The 19,106-nt window shown below is 38.2% G+C and overlaps 1 protein-coding gene across 1 annotated transcript in view; it reads right to left on the bottom strand.

The window, feature by feature from the left end:
• LOC137422950 (uncharacterized) overlaps nucleotides 1–19,106 on the bottom strand; it is a 295,425-nt gene that overhangs the window by 35,000 nt on the left and 241,319 nt on the right. Inside the window, exons 47-52 of the mRNA XM_068109635.2 lie at nucleotides 18,139–18,192; nucleotides 10,346–10,399; nucleotides 7,491–7,544; nucleotides 7,296–7,349; nucleotides 4,971–5,078; nucleotides 4,715–4,768 (exon numbers count right to left, since the gene is read on the bottom strand). Of these exons, the coding sequence (XP_067965736.2) occupies nucleotides 4,715–4,768; nucleotides 4,971–5,078; nucleotides 7,296–7,349; nucleotides 7,491–7,544; nucleotides 10,346–10,399; nucleotides 18,139–18,192 (378 nt within the window). The remainder of the gene's footprint in view (nucleotides 1–4,714; nucleotides 4,769–4,970; nucleotides 5,079–7,295; nucleotides 7,350–7,490; nucleotides 7,545–10,345; nucleotides 10,400–18,138; nucleotides 18,193–19,106) is intronic.

The following is a 19,106-nucleotide window of genomic DNA, read 5'->3' as shown; positions in this document are numbered from 1 at the left end:
AATATAAATGTTTTAGGGTATCTATATGTGATACAAGTTGGGTCACCTGATCAAGATCGGGTTATTTAGAGTTTAGTAAACAATCAAGATTGATGTTTAAAGGTGTTGCAAAAAAAATAAAAATAAAAATCCGGGAGTGCCCAACGGCAGTGATGGACCAAATGGCCACATTCCCTTGTTTGAAGACAGTTTATTTTCTATGATTTTCAGACATATACACATACATACAGACAATTGTCTTTCCCGGGGTAGGAGAGGTGGGTGGGATTGGTGGAGGGGGAGGGGAGGAGTTGTGCCAATGGCTTGACCCTGGATGCAAGAAGTGGTGGAGATTGGCCCAGTTGTTTTTGTTTCTATGATATTCAGATGTACACGCATATATACAGATAATTTTCTTGTGTGTGTATTTGTGTGTGAGGGGAGGAGGGAAGGGAGGGAGGTGGAGTTGTGCCAATAATCTGAGCCTGGGTATCCCCAGCATGTTTGCAATCTTTGGTGGAGAATGGCCCTGCAATTTTTTTACGGCGTGGCTCGTAGGGCAATGCTGTATAGAACAGCGTTTGTCTGTCCGTATGCCCCCACAAACGTACATCAATCAGAACTGAGGATATGGTCACATGACAGGGTTTTGCATCCGCATTTAGTTACCATTACAGTTATATATTTTACTAAAAGGAAATGTTGGTTTGAAGGGAGCATATGGTTTGGAAATGGGAGCATATGGTTGAAATATAACAACCTTCTGTGGAACGTTTTGGGGTCCCAGCAGGTGCCATAAGGTCGGTAGGAGGTTTCAGAAATTCCTCAATACAATGATGATTTTGAAATGCGATCAACATGGATTTTGCTCTCGAATCCGGAAATGAACAGATGATGACGGTTCGCTGATTTGATAATATCTCAATACAGCGTGGCCAGAAAGTCCCGAAACACGTAACAACAGTAATAAGTAACAGAGGACAAACTACAGACTTGGCATTTAATATGGAATTTTTTTTTTTTCTTGACTTGGGTTTACTTTCTTAACTCAGTATATCAATCTGGTGAGTTTCTTTTACACTTTGGTGATTTATTTGTTAAAAGAACCATGTCACTGATTGCCTGTCGCAGCAAGAAGTCAACAACAGGATTATATCACAGGTGGATGTGGCAAAATGTGCAAAATGTGCAAAATGGCGTGGCAAAATGTACGGACAGGTGCATTTGATGATTGGCTTCACAGTCGGGTATACAAGGGTTGTTGCGTTCTGTATTAGTGGAAAACAACTGCTGCACGTCTCCAAAAGTTATTGCCGCTTCCTCTGGAGATGGTCCGTCAACTCGACAATGCTGTTTGTCATGGAGTGGTGGTTTTACGAAATTACGGCATGAAACAGCGTGCTATTGCTCAGCAGTATGGCATCACTTAAGGTCAGGTGTCAAAGATCCTGAAACGAAATGCTCAGAGGGGTGTCCCTACTCCAATACCGAGGCCAGGACGTCCCCGCAGAACCACAAGGAGGGATGATCGCCAGCTGCACCGGTTAGTCCGCAATGGCCGTACCAAGTCAGCTAATCGACTTAGGGCTGAGTGGCAGCAACTGACAAATGTGCCTGTATCCAGAAGGCTAGTCAACCAACGACTGGTTCAAGCAGGCTATCGTGCCAGGCGTCCCCTGAGAAAGCCACGCCTGACCAGACAACACCGCCAGCGCCGATTGCAGTGGGCCAGAGAGCACCGTCAATGGCAGCCAGGACACTGGAATCACGTGATCTTCAGCGACGAGTCTAGATTTCTGGTCTATCGTCAAGATGGCCACGTCCGAGTGTGCAGACAAGGGCATGAAACCTACAACAAAGATTTTATAGTGCCAAGAGTCCAAGCTGGAGGTGGTGGGGTGACCGTTTGGGCTGCTTTTCATGCAGGGGGCAAAACTGACCTGGTTGTTCTGAATGGAAACCTGAACCAGTTCAAGTACAGAGCCATTCTGGAAGAAACATTGCTTCCATTTGCTCGTGCAGCCTTTCGAGGAAACTTTGTCTTCCAAGATGACAATGCACGGACTCATCGTGCTTGCATGATCCAACACTTTCTTGCTGACCGTGGTGTAGAGCATATGGAGTGGCCTGCCATGTCCCCGGATATGAATCCGATAGAGAACTTGTGGGCAGAATTAACGCGTCAAATCGACCACTTGGACCAGCAGCCGACCTCTGTGCGTGAATTGCAGCAGGCTATTGTCACTGCATGGCAAGCGATTCCTGTCCAAACCTTGGCAAATCTCGTGAACAGCATGCCTCAACGTGTACGTGCTCTCCTGAATGCTCATGGGGGTTACACGAAGTACTGAACTGTAATTTTACTGTCCGTAATCCCAGTCGTAATTTAACTTTTGTTTTTGTTAAAAAAAATTTTGGCTAATGTGCAAAATAAAGAGATACTTCTGGAAAACTTACAGAAGTTTAACACAGTGCTGTCCATGAATTGAGTTCGATATCAGTTTACATCACTTTCAAGGATCAATTTATTTGTTTCGAAATGTCAAATGTGGTTTTTGTTTCTTTTAAAGGTCACATTAACAAAACCTGGAATAATTTCAACATAATTCCAATGAACTTTTGGTTCTAAGACACCTTGAAAAGTAAGTTCACCCCCACAAAAAAAATATTCCATATTAAATGCCAAGTCTGTATATATATATATATCTTCAGTGCATATCAAAAAAAAGGTAATCCGAATTCAAGGGGTTAATATGCAAAGGTTATTTAGTTTGACAATTTACATGTGGTTTACCAATTGTGAGGAGATCCTCAGCTTTCCATTGATGCCTTTCATGCATCATTGCTGTCACACATGACCGAGTACATGTTCATTGAAAATGACAAGTTCAAATCGCATTTTTACAAGTTTGGCTAATCGGTGCAAGACAGTTTGAAATGGACGTATTACTTGTCGACTGCCAAGTTGATTATGTAAAATTGTCAAGCTGGTCTGGTAATCGTCGGTTGCGTCATCCTTTGTTTAAGATGGGTATTTCCGATGGGCCTACAGTGTATGGGTTTAGAGACAGTCTGAGTCATTGAAAAGATGGTTCAACTTACGACTGAACAGCGGACCTTCGTGGTTACAACCTTTCACCAAAATGGAAGTTTGCAGCGAACTCGTGATGCGTTCAGGGAACGTTTCCCAGAACGGGAGCCTCCAGCAGCCAAAACCATCTGGGCGAATGTTAGAAAATACCAAGAGCATGGCACTAGCCTCAACCGCAACAAGGAGAATTCTGGTAGGAGGCGCACTGGGCGATCAGAAATGAACATTGCAGCAGTAAGGCAGCAAGTTTTGGAGCATCCTAGGGATACCAGCGCAAGACGAAATGGGACGGGATTGCCTTCGGCAACATTCAACCGAATCACAAGACTGGACCTCCACCAACATCCATATCGGGTTCACATCCGGCATTAACTTACGCCAGGGGATTTTGCCAGGAGGCTGGTGCTTGCCAGATGGTTGATAGCACGTTGAGAAGCAGATGTCAATTTCCTGCGGTATCTCGTTATCGGTGACGAAGCTGCTTTCGCCATGGACGGCAAGGTCAATACCCATAATGTTCTTGAATATGCACCGACAGGACAACCCCCAGAATTTCATTTTGACACCAACATGAATCGACAAAAGTGGACTGCTTGGTTGGGACTTTGTGGAAGTGGTCAGGTGATCGGACCATTTTTCTTTCAAAGGAATGTCAATGGTAACAGGTATCTGCAGATGATCAATGATGAAGTTTTACCGCAGCTCGAGGAGAACTTTGAGCGACAGGTTCGTGGTGTCTTCAGATATCTCTGGTGGGCCCAAGACGGCGCCCCAGCACATCGTCTTATCGCTGTCCGAGATTGACTGAGGGAACTCTTTGGAGACCGAGTCATCGCCCTCAACCATGCAGTGGAATGGCCGCCCAGATCACCTGACCTCACACCATGTGATTATTTCCTTTGGGGACATTTAAGGAACAAGGTGTTCGTAACTCCTCCCCATGATCTTGACGAATTGCATGGCCGTATTCGACATGAAGTGGATGCCTTGCGCAATGACCCGGCTATGGTGAGACGAGCAGTTCAGGGCATGCTCCCCCGCTGTGAGCTTTGTGTTGAAAGGGGAGGTGGACATGTTGAAGGTGTGGGTGCATAAAGGCCAATTATTCCTGAGAAAAGTTCACATCTGACGTTCATTTTGCACCAATTATCCTGTCTTGCACCGATTAGCCAAACTTGTAAAAATGCGATTTGAACTTGTCATTTTCAATGAACATGTACTCGGTCATGTGTGATAGCAATGATGCGTGGAAGGTATCAATGGAAAGCTGAGGATCTCCTCTTAATTAGTAAACCACACGTAAATTGTCAAAATAAATAACCTTTGCATATTAATCCCTTGAATTCGGATTACCTTTTTTTTGATACACACTGTATATGTTGCAATATATATATATACATATGTTGTTGTAGACTTCATTTGTGTGTAATGTGAGAAGATATGAGAAAAGTAGAATATATTCACTAAAGTTACCTTTATGATGAAAACCTGAAACTACAAAGATCTTTAAAAATAAATTTGAATAATTTTTATCCTTTTGAGGTATCAAGTTTGTCTTGCATTGTTCTGGGTATTTTCAGACATTTGAATGTGTGAAGCAAGGTCTGTGCTAATGAACGTGAAAGTACTGGCCAAAGTACATACCGATGTTCCTGGCTGCCCTGGCAATCCAGGATCTCCAGGAAACCCAACAGGACCCTGTAGGCCAAAAGATCAAGTTAGTGACAAATTATCTACATGGATGTGACACCAGCACTGATTATCCAGCTGGACATGCAAACATCCCCGTTTAATTCAAAAGATGCGGAAGTAAGATACCCCTTGAATGATAAGTGGTCAGATTGGCGATGTGGCACACAACCAAACACTACCAATCAGTGTGTTGTGCTGCATGGCTTACAGGGTTACCCTTGTGCCCATCAGACCCAGGTGGACCCTTTCGACCTTGGCCACCTGGATTACCAGGGTTCCCAGCTTCACCCTTTTGGCCTCTTTCACCTATGGTACCCTGCAGAAAAACAAAGTCGGCCACATTGTGTGATAAAATTAGTTCCAAGAGCATATTTGGGAGGAAGCGTGTTTCAAACAAGTGCACACAGGAGAACAGCTGAAATATGTGAAATCAAAGGAAAAATGACTTTTGCTAAATTTTAACATTATATGACATGCAAACAAAACTTGTCTTGCCAGTTATGCAGGAGGACAATGAAACCATATTAACCACATCCATAACTTTTTGAGATATCATGCTATGTATCGGTTTTAGCCCTATCTGTCAATGGTGAAGAATCACTTAAAGATTAAATAATTCTCGTATCAGAATCCATATTCAGATCTTCACCAAAATCTAATCAAATCGTCCTTGTCAGACACCCAACCGGTCCACCAAGTTTCGTCCAAATCCGTCCGCAACTTTTTGAGATATCCTGCTACATATCGTTTTTGGCCCAATTTCCCAATGGTGAAGAAGAAGAAGAAGAACCACCTTTAGAGGCCATTTTTCCCCGCAGAGCAGGGGTTGGCATTTTTTGGGCACCTTGGTTCCCATTTTTGAAGCAATGTTTTTTGGCCGGATGCCCTTCCTGCCGCCAACCCTGTTAGTCGCCTCTTGCGACACACAGGGAATTACCAGTGAACTGGTACCGGTACTCAATTTGCCGACCTCGGAAGGATGACAGGCTGAGTCAACCCTCCTGGTGTTAATTCAGCGATCAACCAGGATTCGAACCCAGGATCCTAGGATCCCAAACCGGCACCCTAACCGCTAAGCCAACACCACACTTTGTTGATCTTCCGGACAGGTGAAGAATCACTTTAAAAATTCTAGTAGCCGGATCCGAATCCGGATCCTCACCAAAATCGAATCATTCCGTCCTTGTCACATACGCTACATCTCTGCCAAATTTGGTCCGGATCCGTCCACAACTTTTTGAGATATCTTGTTCACAGACAGACAGACAAACAGACGGGGTGAAAACATAACCTCCATCCACCTTAGGTGGCGGAGGTAGTTATGAAGGTAACAATGTGTGTTGAACAGGTGACAGACATTCAGCCCACCTGCCAGTATGGGTGAAAATCCAAAACCTTTTTTGTTTCTTTATTCCAGACATTTTCCCAACCTGTTAGCATTGTGTGTGTGTGTGTGTGTGTGTGTGTGTGGGGGGGGGGGGGGGGGTGTATGTGTGCGTCGTTGGTTGTTATCTTAATTTTCGGGTTTCAATAGGTGCAACGGAGCCCTCCAAGGACTCAAAGTATCCACCTCCACAGACTAAGGTGTACTCCGGACTACCTCCAATTGTAGTTGCTTTGTGGTAATATTCCTGGGGATGAGTGTGTATGTGTGTGTGTGTGTGTGTGTGTGTGTTATAATAGAACAAGAATGACCGCACTGTGGTCAAAACCAGTGACAAAATCCGGTAACAGGCCGATTGGGAAACGTGCATTTAAGCACTCTTAAAAGATGAACAGCATGATTGGGAAACACACATTTAATGCGTTATTAAAAAATAAACTCGACAACTCTTGTCCATGTCACCCTCCCCACAGTTATATCAGAACAAGCTAATTCTTCACACTGTCACGGATTGGTTAAACCCAATAGGGGCCTGTTTTCTTTCGACATTGATTAGATTTTTCGGGGACCTTCATCGTGAGTAACACGCGACCGACACAAAGCCAATGGAAATCTGACGCACCAAACCCTGGCAGTGTATAATAATCAGTGGAGGCCTACAGGCCTGATGTCTTAGGCCCACCAAGATGGCAGCCATATTATTTTGTCTGGGTGCCATGGTGGGTGGAGTCAAGCGGCAAATGCGGGTGGGGTCCGGACGATGTCTGGCCAATGCAAATTTTATCAAGCTTGGAAAGTGTCTTCTTCTTCTCAGGTTTGCAGCACTTGGCTTTAGTTTGCAGGATTTTAGAATTTGGCAAAGGTACCAAAAGCCTACAAATTAAAAATTAAAAAAGGTACCATGGGATTCGCAGTTTAAAGTGAATGTTGAACAGTTTAAAGTGAATGACAGGTGATGGGATAGCCAGCTTAATACCCCATTGGAAGCACAGTACATTCCCTCGATGCAACACCCTGCCTATGAAGCACTGCGATGACATGAATTTATGGTCTGAAGTTGGAACTCAGCAGCTCAAAGGTTAGTACAATATGTCTGAACTGTCCTGTCAACCCAGAAGATGTACTAGAACAAAGCAATACGAGTCTTACCAGAGCACCTCTTTCACCAGCAGCTCCAGATATCCCAGCTTCTCCTGGCCCACCCTTTTGGGAACACACATCTCATTGAAAACAAAATTCCGACATGATGAATGTGGCTCAAATACTTAAAACTTTTTTGTTTCCTTTTAATCGATGCATTATCAGACATGATGTTGAAAATATTTCTGAGCTTGTCCACCATACCTTCTCTCCCAGTGCCCCTGCCTGCCCAATTGCTCCTGCTGCACCTTGCTGGCCCTTGGGGTGGACAGTGGATGAAGGTTCATAGGTCACCGAGAGGGTTCATCACAGTATCAATATTGTGGATTCCTCTGGGTACTATAGCTGAGCAAATTATTTTGTCATCGATAATAAATTACAATAATTTCACATTTAAAGGAAGAACAGGAAAGTATTTTTAAAGTACACATGGTTGAAAACATTTGACACTTCTAACGTAAACAGAATTGGTTTAGTGTCATTTGGTTCTCTCTACGATGATTAAAATATATATTTTACCGTGTATGACAAGAAGACATAATCTGTGACTTGGTTTATAGATTTTTAAATTCCAAGTTACTTGTTTTTTAAATTCAAGAATCGCAACTCATGAAGAGATTTCAAGAAGCCTGTTCCAAAAGTGTGTTAAAGATGGCATCTATTTAGCACAATGGTGATGTCATTACCTACAAAAACAGAGATTTAAATTTAAGGGAGATATTCTTGTTAATTGAGGATCACAATGACAAAATTTTATTAATTAATACAGCAAAAGTGGATGACATGCTTGGAAAACAAGACGATGATCTTTTTGCGAGTAGACACTAATTTAATTTCATTGGACTAATGTATGAATGAGCATTGCGGTAATTTTCATGTTGATGTTCTGGTCTGATCCTTTCCCCCCAGCCCAATTTCCCCCAAGATATGACACCCCACATACTTCCCTCTGTCATCCACCACAATTACCGTTCCTTCACCATGAGAAATTCAACATATTTTAACCAGAGAGTTCATAGAACACCTTATCCAGTGCAGTCTCACCCTGTGAAACAAGGACATAGGTGGGCGGGGTCTACGAGTGGCATTATTATTTTATTTTTTTAATATTTTTTTTTAATGTTGGAGGCTCCAGGCACGGACTATATAGTATATAGCCCTCAGATGCCGGGCCTTAAATAAAAGGTAAGAAAAGTGTATGACGAAAAGTGTATGATGTTTGTTTGCGAGAAAGAGAGATTGAAGCCAGCCCGGCAGCTGTAGTTTGAGTGAGACAGAAAGTAAGACCAGCAATCCTGAAATGGAGAGTGAAACATGGTTCCGGGCACAACCCTAACGCTCCTAAGTCAGGATGGTAGTACCACCCTGGGTGGTTGCTGTCTACAACCTACTACCTAAAGAACGTCTACAACTTACTACTGTCGACAACCTAATCAATTTGATTGGGATGACGTAAAATGCTGTAATATTTTATCCAAGTCCTGCTAAAGGGAAGATTTTTGAAAGTGTCACAAGGGCGGTTTGTGTTCTACAGTGTTCACGAATGTAATTCAAATGAAATAAAATAAATATTTTGAAGGTTGTAGAATTTTTTTTTTCCGGAAGTTTACCACCGTTGATGTGGCATCTATTACACCACCTTGTTTAACACATTTTATATCTGGCATTAGTTATTTGTGCCTGTTGTTTGTGTCTTTCATGACATCCTTAAAAACATTGAGTTTCCTGTTTGGAATGATTTTCAATTTTTTTTGACTGCTGGGCAGGTAGACAGAGTATAAAAATTATCTCGCTCCTCTCTGTGCATGTGCGATTGGGACAAATTCAGAGGCAAAGTACTGCTAAACTACAGGCTCTCTTTCCAATTCCTGCTCCGATTCGATTTAAAAATCTAACATTCAATTGCAATAAAATTGTTTCTCGATCAGAAACTTAACTCTTGGAGACAGACAGACAAAGGGAATGAATGGTTTAACTCCGCATTTTGCTTTGTGTGCATAGGGTAATGATTGATGTAACTGTATAATTCACTAAATATAGTGCGTATTGTATCAATCACACTCCCGGGTGGTCCATATGTCTGGTGACATTTGCTCATATAGAGGGGCTTGAATATATACACAAAGAATTAAGTTAAGCACCCCTACACAACGAATTAAGGTAAGCACCCCCTAATATATATTCTTTGTGTATATGTATACATTGGCATATATTCTAAGGTATGTGAGATCAAATAATGATTGGTATGACATTAGCAATTATCCATTGATGAAATTGAGTGATCAAAGTGAAAAAAAGTGATTGGTTGAGTCAGTGATCCGATCACGTGGGTCCTACACACGTTATTGACGCAAAGATCGCTAGAGGTCTTCTCAGAACAATGACTGTACGTTAGAAAACATAAACGTCATCCACACTGTCCGTGATGGACCTATAGCTCCATACTTAAATTGAGGTGAAAATATGCCTAAAATTCCCAAAAAATTTCACCTTAAATTATTCAGAATAAAATATTGAAAACGGCATGATTGTTATGTTTTTATGTGACCATAATATCACTTCTCCAGAAAATATAGCAATATCATGGGTATATTACACTGTTTTGACGACAACAAACTTGTAATGTGCGAGGTTGTAAAAAAACGGGGGGGGGGTGCTTAACTTAATTCTTTGTGTATATATATCACATGCTGGAGAAAGACGAGACTATACATCAACGTATTTTCATGTGAATTGCAAGGATTCGAGTAGCCAATGGACAAATACATAGAGCTGATGGGATTTGAAACTGGGTTCCCAATTTTTGTTACATTTAGGAATCCACATCAATTATAACTGTGAGATACAAATGGAGAAGTGTTATGTTGAAGGTAGAGTGAGCCTTATTGAAGATAAGGTTATAAATGACAAAATAATACAATATGAATTGTTTAAAACAAAAAAAACACAAAATAAAATAATATGAAGGTAAAAATAAAGAGCTGAAAGATTATGAATAAAGAGCTTGACGAGGATGTGTGAGTCAGAGGTGTGGGTGTTGAGGGATGCCATGTGCTCACGTCTGCACCAGGAGCTCCTTGAGGTCCTCGACTACCAGGGGGACCAGGAGGGCCCTGTGATTGCAGTGGCAAAAAAGAGAGACAAAGGTCAGAAGTTAGGACAGAGAATAACAACATTTGTTCTGTGCTGCAATGGACTGCATGGTTTTCTCCTCGACTGGAATTCCTTTTTATAAAGGGTTTTAAAGATTTTTTATGCAGCCAGTGACTGCTGGTTCCATTATTGCTGGGGGTGTGGCTGTGCCACTGATGCAGTTCCCCCTGTTTCCAGTAAGCTGGTACTCATTTTGCCGACCTTGGAAGGATGACAGACTGAGTCAACCGACCTGATGTTATTTAACGGCACACGCCAGGGGATCAAACTCAAGACTCAAGGATCTTGAGCCAGTTACCTTAACCGTTAAGGCAACACCAGGCTTTTTATACAAGATGATCAAGTGTTATTTTAGGTGAGTGCACTTACAAGGAACTTCAATGCAAGAGGAGGCCACTAGGCCCATCAAAGCTTGAACTATTGCTGCCAACATATGATTGTTTGCCTGTGCTCTATCCTTCTTAAATGCTGAGAATCAAGCATGTATAATTTTAAAATTCTGGTATGACCGAGCTGGGATTTGAACCGCCGACCTCCCAGACTCAGAGCGGATGCTCTAACCATTGATTTGAACCGCCGACCTCCCAGACTCAGAGCGGATGCTCTAACCATTACGCCACCGAGTCTGGTTTATTGCCTATAGATTTATTTCAGGTGAACTAATTTGGATCAGTGTGCAGCTGTATATGCAAAATGGCTCTGGACCAGCACCATAGTCAAAAAAGCAGTTTGCATTGACAAAACATTACGTATATTCAATACTGTATTTCACTGTTCTTGATGCGCACTGTACCCTTTGACGGACCAATAGCATGGCTAAACTACAAATTCCTGATTAAGATCCCTCAAGTATAGCATTGAGTCTATAACTTGGTGAACCCATGAAACTCTGATAAAGAAACTTCAATTGGATTTTGACAAATCATGAAAACACAACACTGTTGTTTCAAAGTTGGAAAATGCTAAAGGAGTAAGGCCTAAAAATTAGTTACTTGCCATAAAATGTTGGATGAGGTACCATCTTTACTATACATCAATAATAATTGCTAAATTCCTAAATTAAGCAGTGATCAATTCCTAAATTAAAAATAATTCCTAAATTAAGCAGTAATGAAATCCTAAATTAAGAATAATTCCTAAATTAAGAATTATTCCTAAATTGTGCAGTGATGAATTCCTAAATTAAGAATAATTCCTAAATTAAGAATAATTCCTAAATTATGCAGTGATGAATTCCTAAATTAAGAATAATTCCTAAATTATGCAGTGATGAATTCCTAAATTAAGAATAATTCCTAAATTAAGCAGCAAAGAATTCCTAAATTCAGAATAATTCCTAAATTAAGAAGAATTCCTAAATTATGCAGTGATGAATTCCTAAATTAAGAATAATTCCTAAATTAAGACTAATTCCTAAATTAAGAATAATTCCTAAATTAAGAGTGATTCCTAAATTAAGAATAATTCCTAAATTAAGAGTAATTCCTAAATTATGCAGTGATGAATTCCTAAATTAAGAATAATTCCTAAATTAAGAATAATTCCTAAATTAAGAATAATTCCTAAATTATGCAGTGATGAATTCCTAAATTAAGAATAATTAAATTCCTAAATTAAGCAGTGATGAAATCGTAAACTAATAATAATTCCTAAATTAAGCAGCGATGAATTCCTAAATTCAGAATAATTCCTAAATTAAGAATAATTCCGAAATTATGCAGTGATGAATTCCTAAATTAAGAATAATTCCTAAATTAAGAATAATTCCTAAATTAAGAGCAATTCCTAAATTAAGCAGCGATGAATTCCTAAATTCAGAATAATTCCTAAATTAAGAAGAATTCCTAAATTATGCAGTGATGAATTCCTAAATTAAGAATAATTCCTAAATTAAGAGTAATTCCTAAATTAAGAATAATTCCTAAATTAAGAATAATTCCTAAATTAAGAATAATTCCTAAATTAAGAGTAATTCCTAAATTAAGAATAATTCCTAAATTAAGAATAATTCCTAAATAAAGAATAATTCTGAAATTATGCAGTGATGAATTCCTAAATTAAGAATAATTCCTAAATTAAGAGTAATTCCTAAATTAAGAATAATTCCTAAATTAAGAATAATTCCTAAATTAAGAATAATTCCTAAATTATGCATTGATGAATTCCTAAATTAAGAATAATTAAATTCCTAAATTAAGCAGTGATGAAATCGTAAACTAAGAATAATTCCTAAATTAAGCAGCGATGAATTCCTAAATTCAGAATAATTCCTAAATTAAGAAGAATTCCTAAATTATGCAGTGATGAATTCCTAAGTAAAGAATAATTCCTAAATTAAGAGTAATTCCTAAATTAAGAATAATTCCTAAATTAAGCATAATTCCTAAATTAAGAATAATTCCTCAATTAAGAGTAATTCCTCAATTAAGAGTAATTCCTAAATTAAGAATAATTCCTAAATTAAGAGTAATTCCTAAATTAAGAGTAATTCCTAAATTATGCAGTGATGAATTCCTCAATTAGGAATAATTCCTAAATTAGGCAGTGATGAGTTCCTAAATAAAGAATAATTCCTAAATTATGAATAATTCCTAAATTAAGCAGTGATGAATTCCTAAGTAAAGAATAATTCCTAAATTATGCAATGATTAATTCCTAAATTAAGAATAAGTCCTAAATTAAGAGTAATTCCTAAATTATGCAGTGATGAATTCCTAAATTAAGAATAATTCCTAAATTAAGAGTAATTCCTAAATTAAGAATAATTCCTAAATTAAGAAAAATTCCTAAATTAAGAATAATTCCTAAATCAAGAATAATTCCTAAATTATGCAGTGATTAATTCCTAAATTAAGAATAATTCCTAAATTAAGAATAATTCCGAAATTAAGAGTAATTCCTAAATTAAGCAGCGATGAATTCCTAAATTCAGAATAATTCCTAAATTAAGAAGAATTCCTAAATTATGCAGTGATGAATTCCTAAATTAAGAATAATTCCTAAATTAAGAGTAATTCCTAAATTAAGAGTAATTCCTAAATTAAGCATAATTCCTAAATTAAGTGTAATTCCTAAATTAAGAGTAATTCCTAAATTAAGAATAATTCCTAAATTAAGAATAATTCCTAAATTATGCATTGATGAATTCCTAAATTAAGAATAATTAAATTCCTAAATTAAGCAGTGATGAAATCGTAAACTAAGAATAATTCCTAAATTAAGCAGCGATGAATTCCTAAATTCAGAATAATTCCTAAATTAAGAAGAATTCCTAAATATGCAGTGATGAATTCCTAAATTAAGAATAATTCCTAAATTAAGAGTAATTCCTAAATTAAGAATAATTCCTAAATTAAGAGTAATTCCTAAATTAAGAATAATTCCTAAATTAAGAGTAATTCCTAAATTAAGAGTAATTCCTAAATTATGCAGTGATGAATTCCTCAATTAACAATAATTCCTAAATTAAGCAGTGATGAGTTCCTAAATAAAGAATGATTCCTAAATTATGAATAATTCCTAAATTAAGCAGTGATGAATTCCTAAATAAAGAATAATTCCAAAATTATGCAATGATTAATTCCTAAATTAAGAATAAGTCATAAATTAAGAGTAATTCCTAAATTATGCAGTGCTGAATTCCTAAATTAAGAATAATTCCTAAATTAAGAATAATTCCTAAATTAAGCAGTGATTAATTCCTAAATTAAGAAGAATTCCTAAATTATGAATAATTCCTAAATTAAGCAGTGATGAATTCCTAAATAAAGAATAATTCCTAAATTATGCAATAATTAATTCCTAAATTAAGAATAAGTCCTAAATTAAGCAGTGTTGATTAACGTGAGGAGAGAGGATTGCTATTCTTTCTATTTATCGATTTTATAATCATATTGCTTAAAAGACTGGAGAGAGACTGAAGGAACCAGTTGTGAACTTAAGGAAAGAAACTCAGGATTTTGTTTTGTCTCTGGTATGTTAAGCATTGCAAGTTCTTTACATTGTGCCAGCCTTCAGTTCCTTCCAAACCGGCCTTCAGTTCCTTCCTTTGTTAAGTTTAAGTATTTTCAGCTCTTCCAAGATAAGCACCTCAAATGTGAGAGAATATTATTGTGGGAATAAAGCAACAAACTCGAACGCAGCTGGTGAAAAACAAACAATGATAAACAAAGTCCCCCCCCCCCCACCCCCCCCCCCCCCCCCCCCCCGCTATTGAATTTGATACTTTGCATCATATTTACATTTAGGGATCACACAAGGTTTGAGAAACGTTTTATGGGCCGCCACACCAACCAAAAGGCTTGCACAAATATAGCACAAGATCTTTATTACACAAAAGTAAGGGCAAACAAATAAAATAAAGCTTTCTTTGAATGGAAAATTTACTCCCTGATTCCATTCCCTCTGCGGGAACCATGAGGATGAAGTTTTACAGTAAAATAAAATAAACCAACCACAGATGTGAGCACACGACCAACTCAGGTATCTTTTACCTGCTGCCTGCCTCCAAAGATGACGTGATCAATTTTGTAATGTACTTATATATTCTTTAATATTTTGCAGTTGTAAAACATTTTAAAAGTAATGTATGTATTCAATACAAGATGTCTTAAATTCCTTGTTTGTATTTTAATTATATAATCTGACAAAGTGGGGACAATTATCTTGTACTCGTAAATATTAAATATAGTTTTAAATTTTGTTAAATAACAATTTCATATTATAAAAAGAGGTTTGTTTATGCTTTATCTTAACTTTTCTCTTACACTTGCAAATAATCAACATATGAGGAGCTAAAATTAAACAAGATATGTGAAGATGTACAGCCTGTCCTCACTTAATGTTGTAGTTGCATTCTTGAAAAGTGCGACTTCAACTGCAACAACTTTAAGCGAATCCAATTTCCCCATAATATTCAATGTTAATAGGAGGGGTTAGGTTCCAGGGAATTTTTTTCGTCATCAGACAAAATACATTATTTACATATAGAGTGTAAGTTTTAAGTAATTTTAAACAAACAATTGAATATCATCATCTCTAGTTGCTTTTTTTCACAACATCTCTAGTTGCTTCAGATCTTCATTGGTTAGCTCTCTTCTCCATGTGATTGCAGAAGTTGTGCAATGTCGTCTTCAAATACCTTATCAAAACCCATCTTATTTGCCAAGCAGAGGATAACTTTCTGCATAGCGGGGACAACATCTTTAAATCCTTTCAAGTCATTGCCACATTCAGGCCACAACTTCAACAAAAAAAACTTTTTTTTTAATGAGTGTAAACTATTTTTTAGGAAAAAGGATAAAAAAAGCATTTTATAGAAATGTCAGCCAGGTTATAGCAATGAAACCTATTTTTAAGCCTAATAAATAAAAGCATACTAAAGTATAAGCACTATCAGTGAAAGTAATCAAATGAATTACTCAAAACATAATAATCGTATATAAACAAGCATTCTGAGTATTGCGCTGCAATACATGTCCCCTACCAAAGTTCAAAGTGCCATAACTTTGTCAATAATGATCGAATATGCAAGTTTATGCATGGTTGATGCTGGTTTTCAAACTTGATCTGAGGTATTCTGAGACACATGTGTGTCACGCCTCGCCTCATTGATAAGCCCGCAAGGTCGCTCCGTGCAGCGGCCTGCACGTATTGCACTGTGTGAATTATATAATTACCAACTCACGGTCTGAGGTACTAGCGATTCAAGAGATATCCATTTAAAAAAAAAAAAAAATTCGTTTAATTAACGATATCTGCCAAACCACGTGCCCTATCGCAAATTCCAAAAGGACATTTTAGTAGACTGACATGCTGAACAGATCTGTGAAATTTCCCCTCGATTGGATCAAAAATGAGGGAGGAGCTCGGTTTTAAAGGTTCATGCTTAAAAACGTCATAACTCTGAAACCACGTGACCTGTGACGTCATAATTACCATTAAAATATTCTCCAGACCGAGTCCCCCCTACGGTGAAAATTTGATCTCAATCGGTCCTATTATTGCAGAGAAAATCCTTTTTAAAGGAAATTAAAACTTAAAATGGCACTGAGTTAAGGATCATCAGAATTATCAGAATTCCCAAAGTTCAAAGTGCCATAACTTTGTCAAAAATGAACGAAACGTCGTGAAGTTCGAACTTGACCTGTAACTTATCATGAGGAAACCATGTACCAAGTTTGAAATCATTAGCATTAAGCGTTTAAAAAGAAAGTCAGGAAAACTGTTCTTTGCGTGACGGACTGACGGACTGACGGACTGACAGACGGAGGGACGGAGTGCAAACCTATAGTCCCCTTCGGTGTACACCGGTAGGGGACTAATAATGGATTTGCTGGAGGTTGAGACATGAAACATTGCTTATTTGTCCCTCATTGATATTCCAAAAACTCTTCCATAAAATCTCTACTTCAATGGATGGTCACCCCAATGTGTCTTCAGTGTGGACTTGAATGAGTTCATAGTACTCGCATTGACAACGTATCACGGTATAGCATTCCAGTCATTGACACTTCTGACAGAAAGAGAAGTTTGTTTTTGCTGTGATCTACAATTATGTTTCCTTCTTTTCATGTCATGGCCTCAATTTCTCGAGCTCTCTTCAATCACAAAGAATTTCAGAACCTCAATTTGGACATTCCCCTTAAAGACTTTGAAGATCTAAATAAGTTCAGCCCATTGTCTCCTGTATAATATTGTAGACAACTGCAATGCTTTCAATCTTTCAGAATGTTCTTAGTGTTGGAAGTCCAGTAGCTGTTTAGTTGCCTTATGCTGGATATTTTAAAGTAGATCTTCATCTTTCTTATACAGAGGGCACCACACCGAGATGCGGTATTCCAACGATGGTCGTACTATGGTTTTGTGAAGTCGGAGTAGCCCTTTTCTCTCAGTGCTGAGAATGACCTCTTAATCATTTACAGTTTGCCATTTGCTCTCTTAGAAATGTCTGCAACATGGGAGCTGAAGGATGACCTTATATCAAACAGAACACCCAAATGTCTTTGTTCGTTCTCGGTTTGTACTTCATTCGGGTCAAAATCTCCATCCATACTATAAGCAAACTTTGGTTACTTCTCCCATAATGGGCAACTTTACACTTCTCATTGTAAAATGGAATCTGCTCTTTCCAAGACAAGTCCATGACTGTTTTCACATATTTGTAGGATTTCGGCTTCAGCTCGAGTATCAACAACTCTATACACCTTTGTATCATCTGCAAACAATTTTAGCTCGGAGTCAGACAACAGCGACCTCAACTGGGAGGTCGTTGATAAAGATGACAATACGCCTCTCAATTAACATCACACTTTGTTGGTGTTCCTTTTGTCCTAATTAGCATTATCAAGAGTTACACTTTTACATCATCATGAGTGCACAAGCTTTAAAGACTGTATACCGATTTACCTATAGGCACTTTCGTGTACAGTCAACCCTCGGTAATCCAACCCCGTTTAATCCGGAAATCTCACTATCCGACCAAAACATCCAGGAACAGATTTCCGCCATTCATTTTATCCCTCTAATCCGCAAAATCGTTTATCCAACAATCTCGCTAATCCGACATTGGGTGCTGGGAACAAAGTACTCCGGATTAACGAGGGTTGACTGTACTTTTATTTGTCCATTTGTTGTGGTTAACCAAAGTGCCCACACATTCATGTATCAAAAAAGAGGTTCAACAAATGTTACGACGTACCATTGCTCCCAGGTCTCCTGGTTCTCCCTTTGGCCCCAATGGGCCTGGAAAACCCTGCACACGGCACACACTTTTAGCAAACTCTGCACATTCACAGTGAATATCAATCTTTCACCTGTGTGTGGAGCACCGACTCATCTATATGAAGTGCAAAAAGGGTAGAAATACAATAAAACCTTAGATTATACACAGTCATAATTGTATTGAATAATCCCACAATTGCTCACAATTTTAATTAAGAAGCAATCACTTGATCTGTGCACAAATATGCTTGTTTAAGTAAATATATACCTGCTGTAATCACACGAATAGAACAAAACAGGATTTGGTGTTTTGGAAATATTGAGGCCAAAAATTTTAAAGGCAAATAAAATGGTATGATGAAGAGCAAGAGGTGAAAGATGCCAATGAAAATTTGAGGGAGCAGAAGATTAAAAAAAAGAAGTGGGAACGAACAGAGGGAGAAGAACTTTTTTAAAAATCAAAAAACAAACTTCAAATTACAATGAAACTCATAACTTTCAGCCGGTAAAATAATATAGTAGGATATTTAAAAAATCAGTATTAAGAATGATAATAAAGAGAGAGAGGAAGAAAATAATTTATTCAGCCATTAACTTCAAATACAACAAGGAGAAAGAGAAAAAAATGTCGTAGCCCCCGTGATTTCAGTAATTTTGCTGTACGTGAGTTAAAGGCCGACAGTCGGCCATCTTTGGTCGGATTACAAAACAAAACCTGCATACGTATGCTCTCAAGTATTGTCTTTGTGCATAGTTTGAACAAAATCGGTCCATGCATGTTGAGAAATGGTTAAGGACACGATTAAGTACCAAAATGGCCACCAGTCGGCCATGTTTTGTATCTGATCTCGAAAAAGGATTACGTGCATATGTAAGCTATCATTCATTATCTGGGTGCCAGGTTTGAACAAGATCGGTAAATGCATGTCCGAGAAATGGTTAAGG

The sequence above is a fragment of the Myxine glutinosa genome, chromosome 3, assembly GCF_964187855.1.
Source record: "Myxine glutinosa chromosome 3, kmMyxGlut1.1, whole genome shotgun sequence".
NCBI lineage: Eukaryota > Metazoa > Chordata > Myxini > Myxiniformes > Myxinidae > Myxine > Myxine glutinosa.
Note: the sequence above shows the minus strand (reverse complement) of the source record. Positions and strands in the feature narration are given on the sequence as shown.